Source organism: Elephas maximus, chromosome 16 (assembly GCF_024166365.1).
Source record: "Elephas maximus indicus isolate mEleMax1 chromosome 16, mEleMax1 primary haplotype, whole genome shotgun sequence".
Classification (NCBI taxonomy): Eukaryota; Metazoa; Chordata; class Mammalia; order Proboscidea; family Elephantidae; genus Elephas; species Elephas maximus.
The window spans coordinates 67248738-67268912 of NC_064834.1; the positions used below are offsets into that span (position 1 = coordinate 67248738).

Genomic DNA, 20175 nt, shown 5'->3' on the forward strand with positions numbered 1-20175 from the left:
TCTTGCCCTCCAGCAATACACTCTGAGAAACAAACAAAAAAAACCAAACCAGTAGCCTTCAAGTCGATTCCAACTCATGGTGACCCTTTATAAAGGACAGAGTAGAACTGCCTCATGGGATTTCCAAGGAGGGGCTGTTGGATTAGAACTGCTGACTTTTTAGTTAGCAGCCAAGCTCCTAACCCCTTGCGCCACCAGGGCTCATAGTCTGAGGCACACCTGCTATATTTGAATGTTTCTCTCCAGGGCACCTGACTTCATCAGATTGTATCTAATCAGTGCTTGCCCACCATCAAAACAAAAACAATTCTTGCAAGAGTTGAAATTTAACAATTCAGTCCTAGAAAAAATTGAGAGATCAATTTTTTTAGTTTTGTTATTTTATTTTATTTTAATTAAGGATGGTTATTTTGTTCAGATGCGTCTTGGTTTACTTCATTGACCCTTCTGTCTCATTCTGTGCTGCAAATTCCACCCCCTCTTTGGGGGTCTTGCTCTGTCATTTGTCAGCTTTTTCTCCAATATCTTCAAGCTCCCTTTTTTTTTTTTACTGGCTTTACCTATTAGCGTTGAAACACGCCCATTCCTCCCTGACTTCACATTCCCTTCTATCCGGTGCCCCCGCCCCTCTTCCTTCAGATCCAAACTCCTGGAAAGCCTAGTGGCTCCATTTCCGCAGGGTTCCTTCTCTCCTCAACGCACCGCGGTCTGGTTTCTTTCCCCACCTTCTACCAAAACCGCTTGTGCTGAGGTCACAGATGGCTTTTTAGTGCAAGTCTGACATAACAGACCTTTTAAATCTTCATCCTACCTAACCCTCTGTAGAATTTGACCTGGTTGACCCCTCCCACCTTGGTGAAATACTCTCTCTTCTTGCTTACTATGGTTCCACATCCTGATTTTCTTTGTTTTACGCTGACTGCTTTTCTCCAGGCTACTTTGTAGGTTTCTTTTCTACCGTCTTGCCTTGAATGTGACGTTCTTCAGGGTTCCATCCGAGGCCCCCCTTCTCTTCCCCTCCCCCATCGTCTCCCGTCTTCTCCCCTCCACTCCTCTTCCCATTCTCCAATTGCTCTTTGAATGATCATAACAGAACAACAAAGACAAGCAAACAACCCCTATGACAGGCTAAGTAGTTGAGGCAGTAAACACCCACCACTGTGGCACAAACATTTATTTCTTGTTCATATCTCATCTCCAGAGGGGTCAGTGCAGCTGTGCCCATGGCCTCTCACTCGGGCCAGCCTCCACATTACGACAGAGAGTTTTCTAAGACACAAGTCTGATTACCAGTCTCCCCCTCTTGCAGACTTGCAAGAACTTCCCCAAACCATATTGCGTCCAAACTCTTTAATATGGTTCAGATTACATTTGGCTCCTGTTTACAATGCTGTCTTCATCTTTTTCCAAGTTCTAGAACTCTACACACTAGCCTCAGCAAACTAGTTACGGTTTCTCAAATATGCTTAAGTCTCTTACCTGGAGGCCATGTACAATTCTCTTTGCTTCCCCAGCATGCTGCCTACCCCATCTTTGTCCTGGCTAGCTCCCTCACATCTCTGCTTTTATGTCCCATCTTAAGTAGAAAAAAAAAACAAATCAGTAGAAGCGTGTCCTAATTCCCCAGGACTGGGTTATCTGTTGCTTCTCTGTGCTCTCCTCCGTCTCTTCACACTGTGTTGAGGTGCCTTCCCTACCAGATAGGAATCTCTGTGAGAACAAGGCTAGCCCTCATTCCTCATTGGGCCAAGAGCAAAACCTAGTCCTGGCACTAATACCCAAAACCAAACCCACTGCCGTCAAGTCAATTCCTACTCATAGCGACCCTATAGGACAGAGTACAACTGTCCCATAGGGTTTCCAAAGAGCACCTAGTGGATTCGAACTGCCAACCTTTCAGTTAGCAGCCAAACTTTTAAGCACTATGCCACCAGGGTTTGATAAATAATTGTTGAATGAGTAAATGGTTGGATATGTGAATAGACACAATGTTTTAGCCACCTCCAGATATTTTACCTTTATTTTACTGAACATCTGAATATGAGACAATGGGCAGAGAATCCAGCCATCTGGGCTCTTGGTCCATTTCTCTCACATTCTCTTTCCTTGGCAACTCACTTCACTTCTCAGGGCTTCAGATTTTTCATTTGTAATATTGTGAAGTGGAACTAAGTGAGCCTTAGCGAAGGACGGAAAGTCTGTTATTTTAACTGTGTTGCTTTGTAGATCCATCTTTGCATATTGAAGGGCCTTATCTTCACTTTTATTTATGTATTTTTTTGCACACAGATCTTGTCACATGCCTGTAATCCATAACCTTTATTATCTATCTAGCATTCCGTATACAGACCCTAGAATAGCCACCGTGAGATTTCTGACTTCCTCAACTATTTTGGCATTGTCTAGACACAGGCTTATTTGTATGTAGGAATCTAACATTGCAGTGTATACAGACCGCATTTATATACTCAGTTCTTGTATCTGTACTTGGTCCTGAGTGGTGTTTGACCTTTCTCTTATCTTCTTTCTATCTGCATTACATAGGAAAGAATACTTTGCCTTCACCATCTATCCTTCCAAAATAACATCGCAATCAAGCATGCGCTTGTATAGCAAGTCCTTCTGTGTAATAGACATGATGCTTTCTCCTAGGGTTGGACCCAGCTGGGCCGTATTTCCACGATACTCCAAAGGAAGTCAGGCTGGACCCCTCAGATGCCAAATTTGTCGATATCATTCACACAAATGCAGCTCGCTTTCTCTTTGAGCTTGGTAAGTTTTTAACATTAGCAGAAACTTCATCGAAACACAGAGATTTTTAGAAGCATTTACCCTGCTTTGATCTACTTTAGGTGCTGGGACTATTAATGCCTGTGGTCACCTTGACTTTTACCCAAATGGAGGAAAGTACATGCCCGGATGCGATGACTTGCTAACACCTTTATTTAAATTTGATTTCAGTGCTTATAAGAAAGGTAAATACTTTCTAAAATATGAAGGCTACTCATATATCATCCATTCAGCTCCATCCTTGGGTGGGATCCCACATCCTTTCTGTATGTATTTATATTTTAGCCCCAAACACAGTTGCATGTATGAAGCTCCCCACTAGTTGTGACATCTTTGAAGCCAGGGACCGTGTCTTAGTTACCTTTGTATCCTCAGTGCCTGGCACAATGTCTAGCATATTGTAGTCACTCAATATAAATGCAGAGAATGCATTCATTTATTCCCCACATGTGTACTGAGTACTTACTATATGCCAGGCATTATTGTAGGGACAGCAGGCATAGGAACGAATACAAAAGGCAAAAATCTCTGCCCTGGTTCTAATCTGGAAGGAAAACAATAAACAAAGAGTGTAAGTGCTAAGGAGACAATACAATGCATAGAAGGGAAAGTCACGTTTTGGTAGCAGTGGGGGTGGAAATGGGGGAAGGAGATTTTAGTAGGAGGCCAGAAGTCTTTACTGAAAAGATGGCTCTTGAATAAAGATCCAAAGGAGTTAGTCACGTAAATACCTGGGGAAATGGCATTCCACATTGACAGGGGCAACAAGTGCGAAGGATCTGGGGCAGGAGTCTAACTGTCAGGTTCCAGGCAGTGAGGTGGCTCTTGTGGCTCGAGTAAAGTGGAAGAGAGGAGGCTATTAGGGATGAGACCAGAGGGGGAATAAGGCAGAGGGAGATAACACAAGATTCGATGGACTTCAGTTTTTCTAAAGTGAGACCGGAGCTATGGATGGTTTTGAGCAGAAAAGAGACATGGATTAACTTTTTTTTAAATAGAATCACTCTTGGAGGCTGTACTCACAAATTAAATTAATAGCTTTTAACCTTTTATAGTGGTTGCCAATAATAGTAATATTTATAGGACACTTAGTTATAAGGCACCAAAATTTTATTATTTGGGAATTCTCTTCCCTTCTCTCTCCACATATCATCATGATGTAAAATAGTGATGCATAACATATCATACATAATACATAATAATGTAACATGTATTTTGATATGATGATGATAAGGTGATATGATATAAAATATTTTTGTGCCTCGTATAAATAACTGATAACTCATAACTGAGTGCCCTATAGATGTGTGCCTTATAATTGGAGATTTCCTGTCAAGCAAGAGTTTTCCAGTTTGACAAGTGAGAGTTAACCAGTACCACAAGTAGGCTTACCTAACTTTGTAAATTACTGGGCACAAAAGGAATATATGGTTCAGCTTGTGGTGTTTAAACACCTGGATAGTAAAAGGAAAAATTCGAACGATTCTGTGCCTTGCCAGCTGAATGGTGGCTATCTCACCAGCTGATCCTGTGTGGCCAGAATATCTTGATGATGAAACTATTAGATCTTTCATTTGGCTGTTTTAGAATAAAGACCGTGACATTGAGAGTAGCTTGCATTTCTTTTTCACCAGAGATAAATTACAAAGTTTTAATATTTGTGCAAAGAGTAAATGCAATTTGTAATGGCTGCTTTTTTATGAACTGATGAATCTACAGACACTTAAAACAAGAATTAAGCTGATTCTACCTAGTTCAAATAAGCAAAAATAGGCCTATTGTAAAACTGATTTTTCTCTTATTTTTCTATATTGTAATTTAAAATCATTGCTATTAGGATAAAATATAGAGCATAAGACTTCTTACCCAACTATAACTATATTAAGTATTATACATAAAGCATTTGGCATTCTGTAAAGGATCAATTCAAGTAAAATATACATTTATCATAAGCTATCATTTTGAAATGTTCAAAGATTTCCTACAACTTTATTAGATTAAAAGCATGTTTATCTATCATTCATGTTAAGTCTTTAGATGAGTTTTAAGGCTTCACAATATTCTATTTTACATTATATTTGTTACTAAGAAACCATTTACCTTTAAAATCCATCTTGTCCAAATCACAATCAATTGTGACTATAAATATGTATATATAATAACCTGATATAGAAGCATTTCTTTAGGAAAAAAAAAAGATAATGCCAAGTATTGATCTCTGCTGATTCTATTGCATTTCTGAAATTATGCTGTCTCAGTTATCCATTGCATAACAAACCATTGTGGCTTAAAAGAACAATCATTTTATTGCTCATGTTCTATGGGTCAGGATTTGGTCAGAGTTCAGCAGAGTCTACTCCGGGTGATGTCAGCTGGGATGACCCCTGTGGTTGCATCCTGCTGGGAGCTGGGCTGAGTGGGGAGCAGAGGCAGATCTACAGAAAAGGGTGCCTATGGCAAGCACTGAGATTGCCCCTCTAGTGAGAGTAACAAGCACCCAGGGGCAATCTCTAAGTTGCACGTGCCCCCATTTCAAGATGAATAGACGTTGATAGCAGCAACACACACCTTCCCCCTTCTTGTCTGGCTGCCTCAGTTAGGCGCCTTTCATATCTGTGGCACCACGGAATGTCATTCCGTGCCTTGTCTATCGTCCCCTTGGACTTGTACTTGCACTTGGGGGCAAGTGGTACCCTCTACCTCCCGTTGTGTGCCTCTGTGTCTATGGTACTTGAGGAAGGACAGATGTTGGGTTGTACTGGGTTAATAGACAGCTCAGTGGCACACCTCCCCGCCCCTTCAAGTGACGCCCAGGGCAGGTTCCAAACCTGCCATACCTGAGACACACCTCTGCACTGGGGAGCTCCAAAGTGGCCTTGTCACATGTCTGGGACCTTGGTATTAATCCTCTAAGTGGCCTGTCTCCCCACATAGTCTGTTATCCTTCAGGGTCTCACTCCCCAGCCAGGTAGCTGGGACTGCTTTACATGGTGGCTCCATTCCATGAAAGGCAGAGTGGAAGCTGGCTAAGGCTAAGCCTTCTAAGGACTAGGCTCTGGAATTTAACCAGGTCACTTCCTCCATACTCTCTTGGTCAAAGCAATCATAAGACAAGTCATATTCCAGAGGAGTGAAAAAATAGGTGCAATCTCTTGATGGGAGGAGGGGTAACATGACATTGTGAAAGGGTAAAGGCCCACTATTCTAGTATAAGGGTCTACCACATGGACCATCCTTCTGGTGACCTATAATTTAAGAGACTAGAGTTTCTTAAAGATCAACTAAACCGTATAGGTCACTGGAAGAATGGTCGATGCCATATAGTAAGAACGTTACTTATGCAAGGTAAGGAAAGCAGAAACGACTAGAATGCTATGATGACTTCAGATGGCACAAATATATTTAGATCCCTATTGTTTATTACTGCAATATCCTAACTACTGGTGGCAACGATATCATGCCTGACAATGGCAAAACTCATATGCTATTAACATTCTTTATAATATGCCCCACCTCCCTCATCTCTAGGTACTGCTAAAGGGATGTACTGACTAATGTGGCTGGATAGTTTGTGACTGAGTAAGAGGGAACTCAGTCCTTGCTGCACGAAAGGGGAGACAGGGACTTAATTGTTCTAGAGTGGAGCTGCTGTGTGCACAGGGACTCTTAAAGCTCTAAATGCTTTTGGCAGAGATCCGGGAAGTGCTTGGGGATATTAGTGTCAGAGGACAAAGTCATCTACATTTGCTTTTGCTTCTTTACTCAGCCTGAATGTCCCTTTAGATTCACACAAAGAATCCTTTGGTGCAAAGATAAGAATATGAGAATATTGATGAATGCTGTGCAGTATCCAAGCCTACACACAAGGTCTGGCTGTCTAGCCTCTCCAAGTCCAGAAACTGCATTTGAAGTTACTCTAAGAAATGGTTCACGCCATCTGTTATCAGTCAGTTGCTTTCAGTTAATTGGTAATTAATTGTTTTCGCAGAAGTAACTTCCTTCTTTGACTGTAACCATGCCCGGAGTCATCGCTTTTATGCTGAAAGCATTCTCAATCCGGATGCATTTATTGCTTATCCTTGTAGATCCTATGAATCTTTTAAAGCAGTAAGTAAAACACTTTGCAGTGAAATTTAATTATCAACTAATTTTTTGAAACATGATCCGCCAACTTGAAATTAGGGCTTTTGAGTACGTAGCAAAAAAACCTATCTGCCATTCTGAGAAATAATGGATTGTTTCTCTGCTGAGTACTGAACAGTAGCTGAGATTGCTGAAGGGCTGAAATAACTGAACCCACTATTTGTATTCTGGTTGTTTCAGCTGTTTTGAAGATTATATCCAATTTTGCTTTTTTGGCCATTTGTTATGCAGTAATTAGGTGCTACTGTGTAACAGGCATAAGTCCAGGGCAAAAATATTTCTGTGCATATATTTTAAATATCATCTTCAAAGATGCCCTGAGAAGGCTGCACCAATCAATAACTATAACTGAATATATTACCGTGTACTTGGAACATGGAAATTATTTTATTAAAATTCAGTTATTTATACATAGCAGAACTAAGGCATAAGAGCACTACACAGATCAATATGTGACAAAATACCAAATCTGATTTTGCTTGTGTCATAAAGCATGTGCCAGATCTGAGCTAAATGTGTTTTTCATTGGGTATAACTATGAAAAGGAAAAAGAAAATCTATTTTCTAGTGGGAAGTAGAAAAGACTTTTGTTCTTGTGCCTTGGAGACTTAGTCCCCTGTTTTATTGGGGTGGAAAACGTGGGGTTTCCAGCTCAAGTTCATTTAAGTAACAGCACTTTGTGAATAAGCTCACTATTGGGACAGAACACGCCTTGCCTCCGGTTGCAAACGAAGGCAGGTGGATGAGCTCAGGGTGTCTGTGTCTTCTCAGAGTTTGTCCTTGCTTATAATGAGCCCTGGTGAACTGCTGTTCTCAGGAAACTTGATGGCATTTTGGAACATCCCACACACTGGCACTTCCCAGATAAATCCTCTTTTTCCCCAACTTCGCCTTCTTCCTGCCACGGATGCCACCCCTGAGAAGCTAAGAGGTCATGGCATTTCCTATGCTGAAAGTGGTGTCAGAGTCATATATTCAGAGATAATGGGCATCACACCGCCAGACTGAAGAACCCTTAGGAGCTGACTCCGGTGCCATGTGAATGCTAATTTTGGTTAAAAACTAGACAACTTTGAGTCAATTTCCTTGATATGTTTTATTCTACTTTTACCCAAGTTGTCTTTAAAAAAAAAAAAAAAAAGAGTAGGACTTGTGTTAGAATGTCAGGGCTCGTATCTGTCCCCTCACTTACTAGATGATAAACATTAGACAAATTGCTCAGCTTCTCTGTGTTTCTGTTTTCTCCTTTGTAAAATAGGGAGAATAAGAACCCCTACCTCACAGGGGCATGACTCAAAATGAGAAGAAATAACTGCAAACATCCATTAATAATCAAAACCTGGAATGTACGAAGTATGAATCTAGGAAAACTGGAAATCATCAAAAATGAAATGGAACGCATCAACATCGACATGCTAGGCATTAGTGAGCTAAAATGGACTGGTATTGGCCATTTTGAATCAGACAATCATATAGTCTACTACGCTGGGAATGACAAGTCGAAGAGGAATGGTGTTACATTCATCGTCAAAAAGAACGTTTCAAGATCTATCCTGAAGTACAACGCTGTCAGTGATAGGATAATATCCATACAGGTACAAGGAAGACCAGTTAATACGACTATTATTCAAATTTACGCATCAACCACTAGGGCCAAAGTTGAAGAAATAGATTTTTATCAGTTGCTGCAGTCTGAAATTGATTGAACATGCAATCAAGATGCATTGATGATTACTGGCAATTGGAATGCGAATGTTGGAAACAAAGAAGAAGGATCAGTAGTTGGAAAATATGTCCTTGGTGATAGAAACAATGCCAAAGATGGAATGATGGAATTTTGCAAGACCAACGACTTCTTCATTGCAAATACCTTCTTTCGCCAACATAAATGGCGACTATACACATGGACCTCACCAGATGGAACACACAGAAATCAAATTGACTACATCTGTGGGAAGAGATGATGGAAAAGCTCAATATCATCAGTCAGAACAAGGCCAGGGGGCGACTGTGGAACAGACCATCAATTGCTCATATGCAAGTTCAAGCTGAAACTGAAGAAAATCAGAGCAAGTCCACGAGAGCCAAAATATGACCTTGAGTATATCCCACCTGAATTTAGAGACCATCTCAAGAATAGATTCGACACGCTGAACACTAGTGACCGAAGACCAGACGAGTTGTGGAATGACATCAGGGACATTCTACATGATAAAAGCAAGAGGTTACTGAAAAGACAGGAAAGAAGGACCAAGATGGATGTCAGAGGAGACTCTGAAACTTGCTCTTGAGCGTCAAGCAGCTAAAGCAAAAGGAAGAATTGATGAAGTAAAAGAACTGAAGAGAAGATTTCAAAGGGCCTCTCGAGAAGACAAAGTAAAGTATTATATTGACATGTGCAAAGAGCTGGAGATGGAAAACCAAAAGAGAAGAATATGCTCGGCCTTTCTCAAGCTGAAAGAACTGAAGAAAAAATTCAAGCCTCAAGTTGCAATAGTGAATGATTCCATGAGGAAAATATTAAAAGAAGCAGGAAGCATCAAAAGAATTTGGAAGAAATATACAGAGTCATTATACCAAAAAGAATTAGTTGATATTCAGCCATTTCAAGAGGTGGTATATGATCAGGAACCAATGGTACTGAAGGAAGAAGTCCAAGCTGCTCTGAAGGCATTGGCGAAAAACAAGGCTCCAGGAATTGATGGAATATCAATTGAGATGTTAAAACAAACAGATGCAGCACTGGAGGTGCTCACTCATCTATGCCAAGAAATATGGAAGACAGCTTCCTGGCCAACTGACTGGAAGAGATCCATATTTATGCCTATTCCCAAGAAAGGTGATCCAACTGAATGTGGAAATTATAGAACAATATCATTAATATCACACACAAGCAAAATTTTGCAGAAGATCATTCAAAAACGTCTGCGGCAGTATATCAACAGGGAACTGCCAGAAATTCAAGCCAGTTTCAGAAGAGGATGTGGAACCAGAGATATCATCGCTGATGTCAGATGGATCCTGGCTGAAAGCAGAGAGTACCGGAAGAATGTTTACCTGTGTTTTATTGACTATGCAAAGGCATTCGACTGTGTAGATCATAACAAACTATGGATAACATTGCAAAGAATGGGAATTCCAGAACACTTAATTGTGCTCATGAGGAACCTTTACATAGATCAAGAGGCAGTTGTTCAGACAGAACAAGGGGATACTGATTGATTTAAAGTCAGGAAAGGTGTGTGTCAGGGTTGTATCCTTTCACCATACCTATTTAATCTGTATGCTGAACAAACAATATGAGAAGCTGGACTATATGAAGAAGAACGGGGCATCAGGATTGGAGGAAGACATTAATAACCTGCTTTATGCAAATGACACAACCTTGCTTGCTGAAAGTGAAGAGGACTTGAAGCACGTACTGATGAAGATCAAAGACCACAGCCTTCAGTATGGATTACACCTCAACATAAAGAAAACAAAAACCCTCACACCTGGACCAATGAGCAACATCATGATAAACAGAGAAAAGATTGAAGTTGTGAAGGATTTCATTTTACTTGAATCCACAATCAACAGCCATGGAAGCAGCAGTCAAGAAATCAAAAGACGCATTGCATTGGGTAAATCTGCTGTAAAGGACCTCTTCAAATTGTTGAACAGCAAAGATGTCACCTGAAGGCTAAGGTGCGCCTGACCCAAGCCATGGTATTTTCAATCACATCATATGCATGTGAAAGCTGGACAGTGAATAAGGAAGACTGAAGAAGAGTTGACGCCTTTGAATTGTGGTGTTGGTGAAGAATATTGAATATACCATGAACTGCCAAAAGAACAAACAAATCTGTCTTGGAAGAAGTGTGGTCAGAATGCTCCTTAGCGGCAAGGATGGTGAGACTGCATCTTACATACTTTGGACATGTTGTCAAGAGGGATCAGTCACTGGAGAAGGACATCATACAGGGTCAGCGGAAAAGAGGAAGACCCTCAATGAGGTGGATTGATACAGTGGCTGCAACAATGAGCTCAAGCATAACAACGATTGTAAGGATGGCGCAGGACCGGACAGTGTTTAGTTCTGTTGTGCATGGGGTCGCTATGAGTCAGAACCGACTAGACAGCACCTAACAACAACAACAAACCTCACAGGGATTTTGTGAGGATTAAATTAGTTAAATACACACAAAGTGTTTAGAACAGTGCCTGGCACGTGGTTACCAAAAAGAAAAAGAAAAAAAAAGACACTGCCATCAAGTCGATTCTGACTCAGAGTGACCCTATAGGACAGAGTAGAACTACCGCATAGGGTTTCCAAGGCTGTAAATCCTTACGGAAGCAGACAGCTACATCTTTCTCCCGTGGCACTTGATTAGCACTCAATAAATACAAGCCCTTACTATTATTTCCCTTTATTAAAAATGGTATTTAAATAATGTTTTCCTGTAGTCCTAGCATAAGTGTCCATGTTTTATAAATTTAAAAGCCCAAATGCTCAATCACCCGCTACACAGATTCTTAGTTACACTTTAGAGTTAAAAACTTACAGATAAAATGAAGAAATCAAAGTCCCTTATATCCTTCACTTTGTACCCTAAGGCAGATTTTGAGGTGAATTTGACATGTATCAAATGAATGGTATCCCATTATAAATATCTTTCTGGGTTTTCTTTTTTCACAAAATATTATAATTTCGAGATCTACATTGATGTGCATTTATTTTATAAGAACCAACCACCACTTATTTATTCATCCCCTTACTGATGTGCATTTTGGTCATTTCCAATTTTTGTTATTAAAAGAAATACTGCAATAAATGCCCCTTACATGCCTCCTTACATACTTGGAAGGAAATTTCTTTATGACATATATTAGAAGTGAAATTTTCAAAGTGTATGTGCTCTTTATTAGATGTTACCAAATTGCCGTCCACTGATAGCAGTTTATACTCCCACCAGCAGTAAATGAGAATTCTCTACTCTCTGTCTTCACCAGTACTTGGTGTCGTCAGTTGTTTTAATTTTCAGTTCTGCTGAGTATGAAGAGTAGGAAAGAACAGACTAGGTGGCAAACACATTCGTTCTGCTGACTTCATTTCTGTATGAGACATCTGCTGAGAACCTGAAACCCTTAATTATTCTTAAAAGAGGATTGAATAACTATGCAAAAATATCACAAACAGATTCTTTAAACATTACCAAAACAAGTACAGAAATGTCACAAACACTCCCAAAGGGTAGACAAACCCCTGAAACTATTGCCCTGAGATAATCTTTAAACCTTAGACCAAAAATATCCCCTGAAGATTTCTTAAAACCAAACAATAGTTTAGCGCAACTAGTAAAAAACATCTGCCTTGAGCATTATGCTCTTTTAAGAACTATCTTTATGGTATCAAATTGCAACAACAACTGGAAAGATTGGACAGGAAACTTAGGGGGCCATGAGTTTATGTTAATTGGGGAGGAACAGCTCAGAAACGGAGGGTGAGAATGTTGCCCAACTTGAAGAGGGTAATCGGTGTCACTAAATTTTACATGTAGAAACTGTTGAATTGATGTGTTTTGCTGTGCATAGTCTCAACAACAAAATAAATAAAATTGAAAAAAAAAAAAAAACTTCCACAAATCTTAAAAGGAGCACACTGCATTTCGTTCCTACCTGCCCCTCGTATCTTTTATTATTTAGCATTTTCCTGGTAAGTATTGAGGCTGAGCATCTTTTTACATAGCTACTGACTATTTGGGCTGGAAACCTTGGTGGTGTAGTGGTTAAGTGCTACGGCTGTTAACCAAAAGGTCAGCAGTTCGAATCCACCAGGCGCTCCTTGGAAACTCTTTGCGGCAGTTCTACTCTGTCCTATAGGGTTGCTATGAGTCGGAATCCACTCGACGGCACTGGGTTTGGTTTTGGTTTTTTACTGTTTGAGCTTCCTCTTATGTGGGTTATCTATTCATATCCTTTACCCATTTTTATAATAGGTAGTTTATCTTTTTCTTTCAGTTCTTTCTGTTTTGCTTTGTTTTTGAAAACTGGCAACTTGGTCATTTTTAAATCATATACTTTATTTACTTAGATTCCAATGATTTATTATAGCTTAGTAATATATCATGAGTTTAATGAAGAGAAAAACTTCTAATTAAATAACTACTTATTTTCTGTCCCCAGGGGAATTGCTTCCATTGTCCCGAAGAAGGTTGCCCAACAATGGGTCACTTTGCTGATAGATTTCACCTCAAAAACATGAAGGATGATAGACCATATTATTTTTTAAACACAGGGACTCTTTCCCCATTTGCCCGTAAGTATTATAACTAAGTTTTATTGTAATGCTTCGAGGTGCTTATCTTAAAAAATTGAAAAGTTTTTAATGAGTGTCTACTGAGTATTGGGCATTGGAACAGTGAAGAACAATACAGCGAAGTCCCTCATTGAGTGTAGGCTAGTGGGGAAGACTACAAATAACATCTCAGTTTCAATCCCGAGTAATAAACTTTATGCCATGAGACATTCAGGGAGCTCACAGAACACTAAGGAGGAACTTCCACAACCAGCTCAGAGGAGCCTTCTGAGGGAAAGTGATTTCTAAACTGAATCCTGAAGGATGAGTAGGACAGAGAAGGAGAGGAATATTCCAGAAAGAAGGAACAGCATATGTAAATGGTGGAGGTAAGAGAGAGCAGAACTGAAGGAAGATGCCCCTGAGGGAGTGTAGAGGACGAGGAGGATGGTAATATGAGATGAGGTGGGAGAATTAAGTTGAGAATGAAGGGCCTTGTGTTCCATGTGGTGAGTTTGGGCTTTTTCTTTGGGCCAATAGAAAGCACGTAAAGGGTTGTAAGAATTAGAAAATGACTCTAGTTGCTGCTTGGATTAGAGGGGGGCAAGATGGAGGCAGAGTGACCTGTCAGGCAGTTGTAACACTCCAGGCAGAAAGGTAGAGAGAAGTGGAGAGATTACAGAGATGGTTAGGCAGTCGAATCTTAAGTAGACCTTGGCGAATAGATTTGAGGGATGAAGAAGAGGGAGAAGTCAAGGATAATTCTTGCTGGAGGGATGATGTGGGACTCCCTGAGGTTGGAAACACGGGAAGAGTGGCTGGTTTGAGTAAGATGAGAGGTTCAGTTTCTAACATGTTACGTTTGAGGTGCCTTTGGGGCTCGGGTGTGTGCGTACCTACTAGGCAGTTAGAGATAAGGGTCTGAGCCACTGGAGATAGATATGGTGTAGAGATGGAAGTTTGGGCAGCACCTATGTATAAACACTAACCCACTGTGAAAGTAGATGATGTAACTACCCAAGGAGATGTGCCAAATGAGAAGAAAAGAAAGCAGAGAAAGAAGCCCCTGAAAAGCAGACTGAAGAATGAATGGGTAGAGAGATGGAAGGAAAACAAGGGCCGAGGGGGTTGTTAGAGGAGCCAAGGAAACAAAGACAATGAAGAAGAGAATATGCATTCATTCCACCAAACCTGCTGAGAGGTCCGCTGAGACAAGGGCTCAAGGGGTTTATTGTATGGAAGCAACAACTCAATCTCTGGTGAGCTTAGTGAGAGTGGTTTCAGTGCAGAGATGGTAGTGGGAACCAGACTTCAGTGAAGTGGATTGAAGAGGGGAAAGGGTCATTGGCATTGATTAACTCAATGAATTAAATACTTTTCTCTGGTAAGTTCTCCCTCCCTTTCTGGTGCTTTTCAAATTTTATGAAGAATTGCATTCTTCATAGTTAAAGTTATTAAAAGTTACTAAGCATACAAGAATTTCAGGATACAGGATGAAAGGATAGTTTAGCTCTAGGTTTTTAAAAAAGTTATACTTAACCATGTTCAAGGGAATTATGCTATTGCCAGGTAAGCTGCAGACCCAGATCTATGCCAGCTAGGTGTTCTTAGCCTGTATCCCTGCAGGACGGCAAAGACAATGCACTCTGCCTCTAAATGATTATAAAAGCACAGACCTTCTTGCCCCTGGGGTCTTCTAGAATGTTTATGAATTGTGAAACTATGGTGAATAAAAAACCTGGCGATAGAAAGTATACATGTCACAGAATACAAGTGAAATCAGCGAAAGAAGACACACAACTTCTATTTTAAAAAGCGATAAAAATGCTTGGCAAATGAACACATTTTCTTTTTGAAAGATCATTAAACTATTTACTTTTGGAAAACTAAAATGTGAACATTTATATATGTTTTGAAATGTAGTTTTCCCACCATATTCACTCAAATTATATTAAGTTGTATTTCTTCATGAATTTATCTAAAGCCTTGTTCTGCTTTAGCCCTATAATGTGTATTTCATTAAAATGCCCAGGATACTGTGCATTGCCAGTATTTTTAACCCTTCATTTTCTTTTCTTTTTTTCTCTTTATTTCCAGGTTGGAGGCACAAATTATCTGTCAAACTCAGTGGAAACAATGTCACCCAGGGGAGCGTATTTCTCCGTGTAGGTGGAACGACTGGGAAAACGGGGGAGTTGGAGATAGCCAGGTAGGGGTAAGAGTGAGGAGCTGGCAGCTAACACGGTGTGGGCACTCGGTAAACACTCATTAAGTATCTCGATCTTCACTTTTCCTGCAATATGGGCTACTGTGCGATGTGTGACTTTTCTTTTTATTTCCGGTTTTCCAGATATAAAGTAGGAATCCTAATGTCTATTTTCTTGACAGTTCCAACTAGAAACTGAAAATGGTAGGAAACTGAGATGTGAAAATGCAGGCCTAGGTAATAAGCAAGTGGAAAAAAATTAACAATGACATACACAAGACATATTTTTAATCCAGTCCATTTAACATTATGCAAACTACAGCGTGTGTCTTTATCTGCATAGGTCATAAGTTACATGTGAAATTTTAAAAATGTGTACCAGTTGCTAAATTTCCAGTAAACTCCCTATAAGTCATACCCACAGAGATGAGACATGTGTCGGCACAGTTAGTCGTAGGAATGATTCAGTACAGACATTCACTGTGTGTCTTTGGCTAAATTTCCCCTTTACCTTGCACTTTCTTGAAGTTTTATTTGATCAACCCTAGCATCTTTGTGTTTCACTTCCATTGTTTAATTCTGTAATTCATTTCAGAATTAGCATTACACACACTAACTAGATGCTACTATTTGCTAACAGATGAATGGATTAGATGTTTTGCTTCTGTGATTTTCATTATCTTGAAATAATGGTGGAGGCATGAGAAGCAGAGATTTTGTGGTTGTTTTGTCAGCCGTGGGATGCATCGGTTTAATCACTCTGGCTGAGTTCCTGCATGTCGTCTCGGTGTAACTGGTGTTAAGTGTGGATTCTGTCAGTGATTTTCGGCATCCTAGGTTGATGGACAGGACTCTGGCCCAGCTTTCCAGGGGTGTTTCATTCCTCTTCAGCTTAGCCAGGTTACACCATTTGCGCTCCTCAGCATTAAATAGATCCCACTCTTGCCTCCCTTCCTGATTTTGCCCGTGCTGTTCTTTTCCAACTACCCTTCCCTGACTTAGCATATCTCGCTTCTACCTGTTCTTCACGGTTCCATGAAGCCACCCGTCTGGTAGCAGTTTAACGTAAGAGTGTGCCTGTGGCTTGGTGGCTCATAGGCTACTGCATAAGGCTGTATAGGTTGTTCCATTCACAAAGACACCTGGCCTGGGGGCAGGTGGGGACGAATATGCAGTGCCTGCCCCTTTGAAGATTTGTGGGAGTGTTTTGACATTTCTGTACTTCTTTTGATAATGTCTAAAGCAGCTGTTTGTAATGTTGCATAGTTACTCGATCCTCTTTTAAGCCTTTAAGGTCCCCAGCAGATGCCTTGATATCCTCTTCTTCAGTTAAGCTGTAAGGGTCTGGCCTCACCGCAGGTTATATCTGAGTTGTTTGAGCTTCTAACCCAAAACCCAGTGCCAGTGCTTCTAGTGACACTTTAATGAAGGGCTGCATTGTATGGCACTGAGAGAAGGCAGTTCATGGAGCCACCAAGACATTACCCTTAAGAACTCGAAAGTAAAGTTGCCTTCTGATAATTAAATCAATAAATGCTGCATTGTCATGGAATAAAACCAGCCCTAAGAATACCACATTCATGCATTTATTCAACAAACATTTAAGTGCCTCCTGTGTGGCAGGAAAAGCCCTGGTGGTGCAGCGGTTAAAGCGCTTGGCTGCTAACCGCAAAGGTTGGCAGTTCAAACCCACCAGCCGCCCCTCAGGAGAAAGATGTGGCAGTCTGACTCATGGGGCAATTCTACTCTGACCTACAGGGTCACTCTGAGTTGGCATCGACTTGGTGGCAGTGGGCTTGGTGTTTTAGTTTGATGTGCCAGAAACTATTCTCATTGCTGGAGTACAAACACAGTTCCTACTTTCATGTAGCTTATATTTCAGTTAGAGGGAAAGACAATAAATTAGCAAATGAGTAAGGAAGTAGCAGATAGTGACAGGTATTATGAGGAAAATAAGGCTAGGTGATGTAATAGGGATCAATGTGGGTACTAGGTTAGATTGGACTGTAGCTTAATCAGTTACTAACTACAGCTTAATTTATTTTACCTACACAACCAAAAAAGGGACTGTATCATCAGAAGGAGGATAGTTATCAGTAGATAGAGAAAATGGGGAGTCAGGTAGCCCTTGTGGAGGAGGTAAGAGATGTTGATCTGGGTGATATGAGCAGTCTGGCCCATGTTGTTGTTGTGTGCCTTCAGAGAAGGATTTTTGCTCCGTACGGAGGGAAAGTTTCATCTGGTCTCATTTTGGCTTGGATGGAACATGCCCCAAGATAATTCACCTCTCTGTTCTTTTGCCATGCTCACCAAAACACCTTCAGATCACTAGTTTGGTTACCCGTGTTCTTTTATATGGATAAAGAAGGTGCCAGGGATCAGGTAGGAGAACAGTCTGGTTCGTAAAAAGGAAACATTTCCCCATTATGAATTGAGAAACAGGCTTCTGGCTTATAGATCAGTCTTGTGTGAATTTCGTCCATTGTTGACAATGTGATCATTTCCCAGTGTCAATAAAATCTGTTTTCTGATACCACATAGCCAAGACCAGCTCTTTCACGGTGGAAAACTCATCAAGATAATGCCTCTCTCTAGGCATTATCTGGAAGTCAGCTAGCCAAGCTTCTTGTTCACCTCACCCTTCTTTCAAGCTTCAGAACCATACTATTCTGAGATGCTGATCAGTGTGAATGGAAAGAACCCATTCCATGGTACACACAGATGTTTTCTTTCACAGTGCAAGCTTATGAGGCTTTTTCTTCTGTTTACAGTAGAAAACTTAAGCCAGGCATGACTTACACAAAATTAATTGATACAGATGTTAACGTTGGAAACATTACAAGTATTGAGTTCGTTTGGAAGGAGTATTCGTTTGGATATTCTCAGAATAAGTTGGGAGCAAAAATGGTGATAGATATATCTGGAAAATACGGATATGAGTAAGTATTGCTTTTTCCTTTGCATTTCCAAGCATAGTTTAAATTTTATAAATAATATTTAAAATCTATACATAATTAAAAATTTGCAACTAGTATAAAAATTTGCACATCTTGAAATTTTGCAATTAAGGAATGATTAAGAAGTCAATAGTATATTTGTAAAAGTATTTACAAAATAATAATTAGTCTTTATAAGAACTACCAATGTCCTTTTTTTCCCCCCAAAACATATAAAACACCATTTATTTTTTCTTTAAAATTTTCAGATCTACATTCTGCAGCCAAGACACTGTGGACCCTGATATTGCTCAGATTCTTACACCATGCTCATCCCAGATACAATTTTGATGGATGTATTTAGTGGGAGCAATGGGAAAAAAAGAGCCTTCTTCCTGTTGGTATCTGGACCAATCTTGGCCTTGTAAGTGAGATAGAAAAGTACAGATTTTTTCCAAATAGAATGTTCTTCTCACTGATAAATTTCTGTGTGTGCCTTGAAAACAGATCCTGTGCCCTGGAACTGAGTGTAGTCATGTAATGTATAAGAACCTGGCTATCAGTGACAAAATAGACAACCCGTGTTAGAATTTCCCCGAAGAGGAGTAACAGGTGCAGCAAAAGTATAGCTGAAAGCAAGTCTTGGTCTGGTCAAGTTCTTGAAATATGTTTAGGAGTATTTCCAGCTGGAATAATCATTGTTCTAAAATGATTTAAAGAGTATTTATTGTTAAATTTTGCTGAGACAAATTATGAATATATTTCATGATATATAGCAGCTCATAACCCTGTGGGTTGGTGTGTCTATTTATTAATTATGAAAACTAATGATAGTATATTAGTATTTCCATGATGTTTCTTGGTCTTCAGGGTGTGTGAGGTAAGAGATTTTGGCATGTCTATGATGTGTTAATCAGAGTAAGCAATGGACCCTGGAGACCACCAGCCCAAGGTGTGGCCCCCTTCTTCCAGAAGCTCCCTGCCACAGGAGAATTACTGGTTTCCCTGGGTCTTGACACCCTGTTGTCAATTTGTATTTAGCCTGAAGATAGCATTTCATTTGAAAAGCACTTGGATAACCCTTTGTATCTGCAATAATAATATTGTAATTATTTAAATGTGTCTGTTGCACTTTTTTCTTTATTTTGCTTCAATTTCTTCTAATTCTCTTGTCCTTAGCCAGTGAAATGGAAAGATGAAATGTCTATATTTGTTCTGCTTTCTGTTGCTGGGCTAAGCCCAAACACTATCGGCAAGAAACGATGACAGATACTCTGTAGAGGGTTTCTTGGTTCTCTTTGGTGCCTTGCTGCCAAATGAACCTTGAGAAGAAACCCGTGGATGCACATAAATAAACCTGAGTTGGGACAGAAAGCAGAAAACGAAGCGGGTGACTCTTCATGGTATGTAACTAGGGGATGGAAGACTGATGGGAGCACTAGGCTTGGTGAAAGGAGGGAAGGAGATGGACACGTTCGGCATGATATGGCAGAGTAGCCTGCCTGCACTGGCAAGCTGGGCATATCAGCTCTAGGCCTGGACAATTCTGGGCCCAGCCCCAGAAGGGATGGCCATAAGCCATACTGAGTAACTGGGTCCTGGCACCAATGCTCATTAGCAACGTGGCAGTGGAGTCAGTTCCATGACACCAGGGAGGGACGTCTTCCTGGATGAGCACCTGACCTGAGTCTGCACTGCTCTCCGCTCAGGCTTTCTTCCTTTCAGGAAGGGCTCAGCCAACCAAGAACGAGAGTTATGAATCAGGACAGCTTTTAAAAAAAAAAAAAAAACCAAACCCGGTGCCGTCGAGTCGATTCTGACTC

General features: G+C 40.4%; 1 protein-coding gene across 1 annotated transcript in view; it reads left to right on the forward strand.

Moving 5' to 3' along the window:
• PNLIPRP3 (pancreatic lipase related protein 3) overlaps positions 1-18703 on the forward strand; it is an 82625-nt gene extending 63922 nt beyond the window's left edge. Inside the window, exons 7-13 of the mRNA XM_049855102.1 lie at positions 2653-2772; positions 2853-2975; positions 6779-6897; positions 13099-13231; positions 15308-15419; positions 18188-18355; positions 18622-18703. Of these exons, the coding sequence (XP_049711059.1) occupies positions 2653-2772; positions 2853-2975; positions 6779-6897; positions 13099-13231; positions 15308-15419; positions 18188-18355; positions 18622-18703 (857 nt within the window). The remainder of the gene's footprint in view (positions 1-2652; positions 2773-2852; positions 2976-6778; positions 6898-13098; positions 13232-15307; positions 15420-18187; positions 18356-18621) is intronic.
• Positions 18704-20175: the final 1472 nt, after the last annotated feature.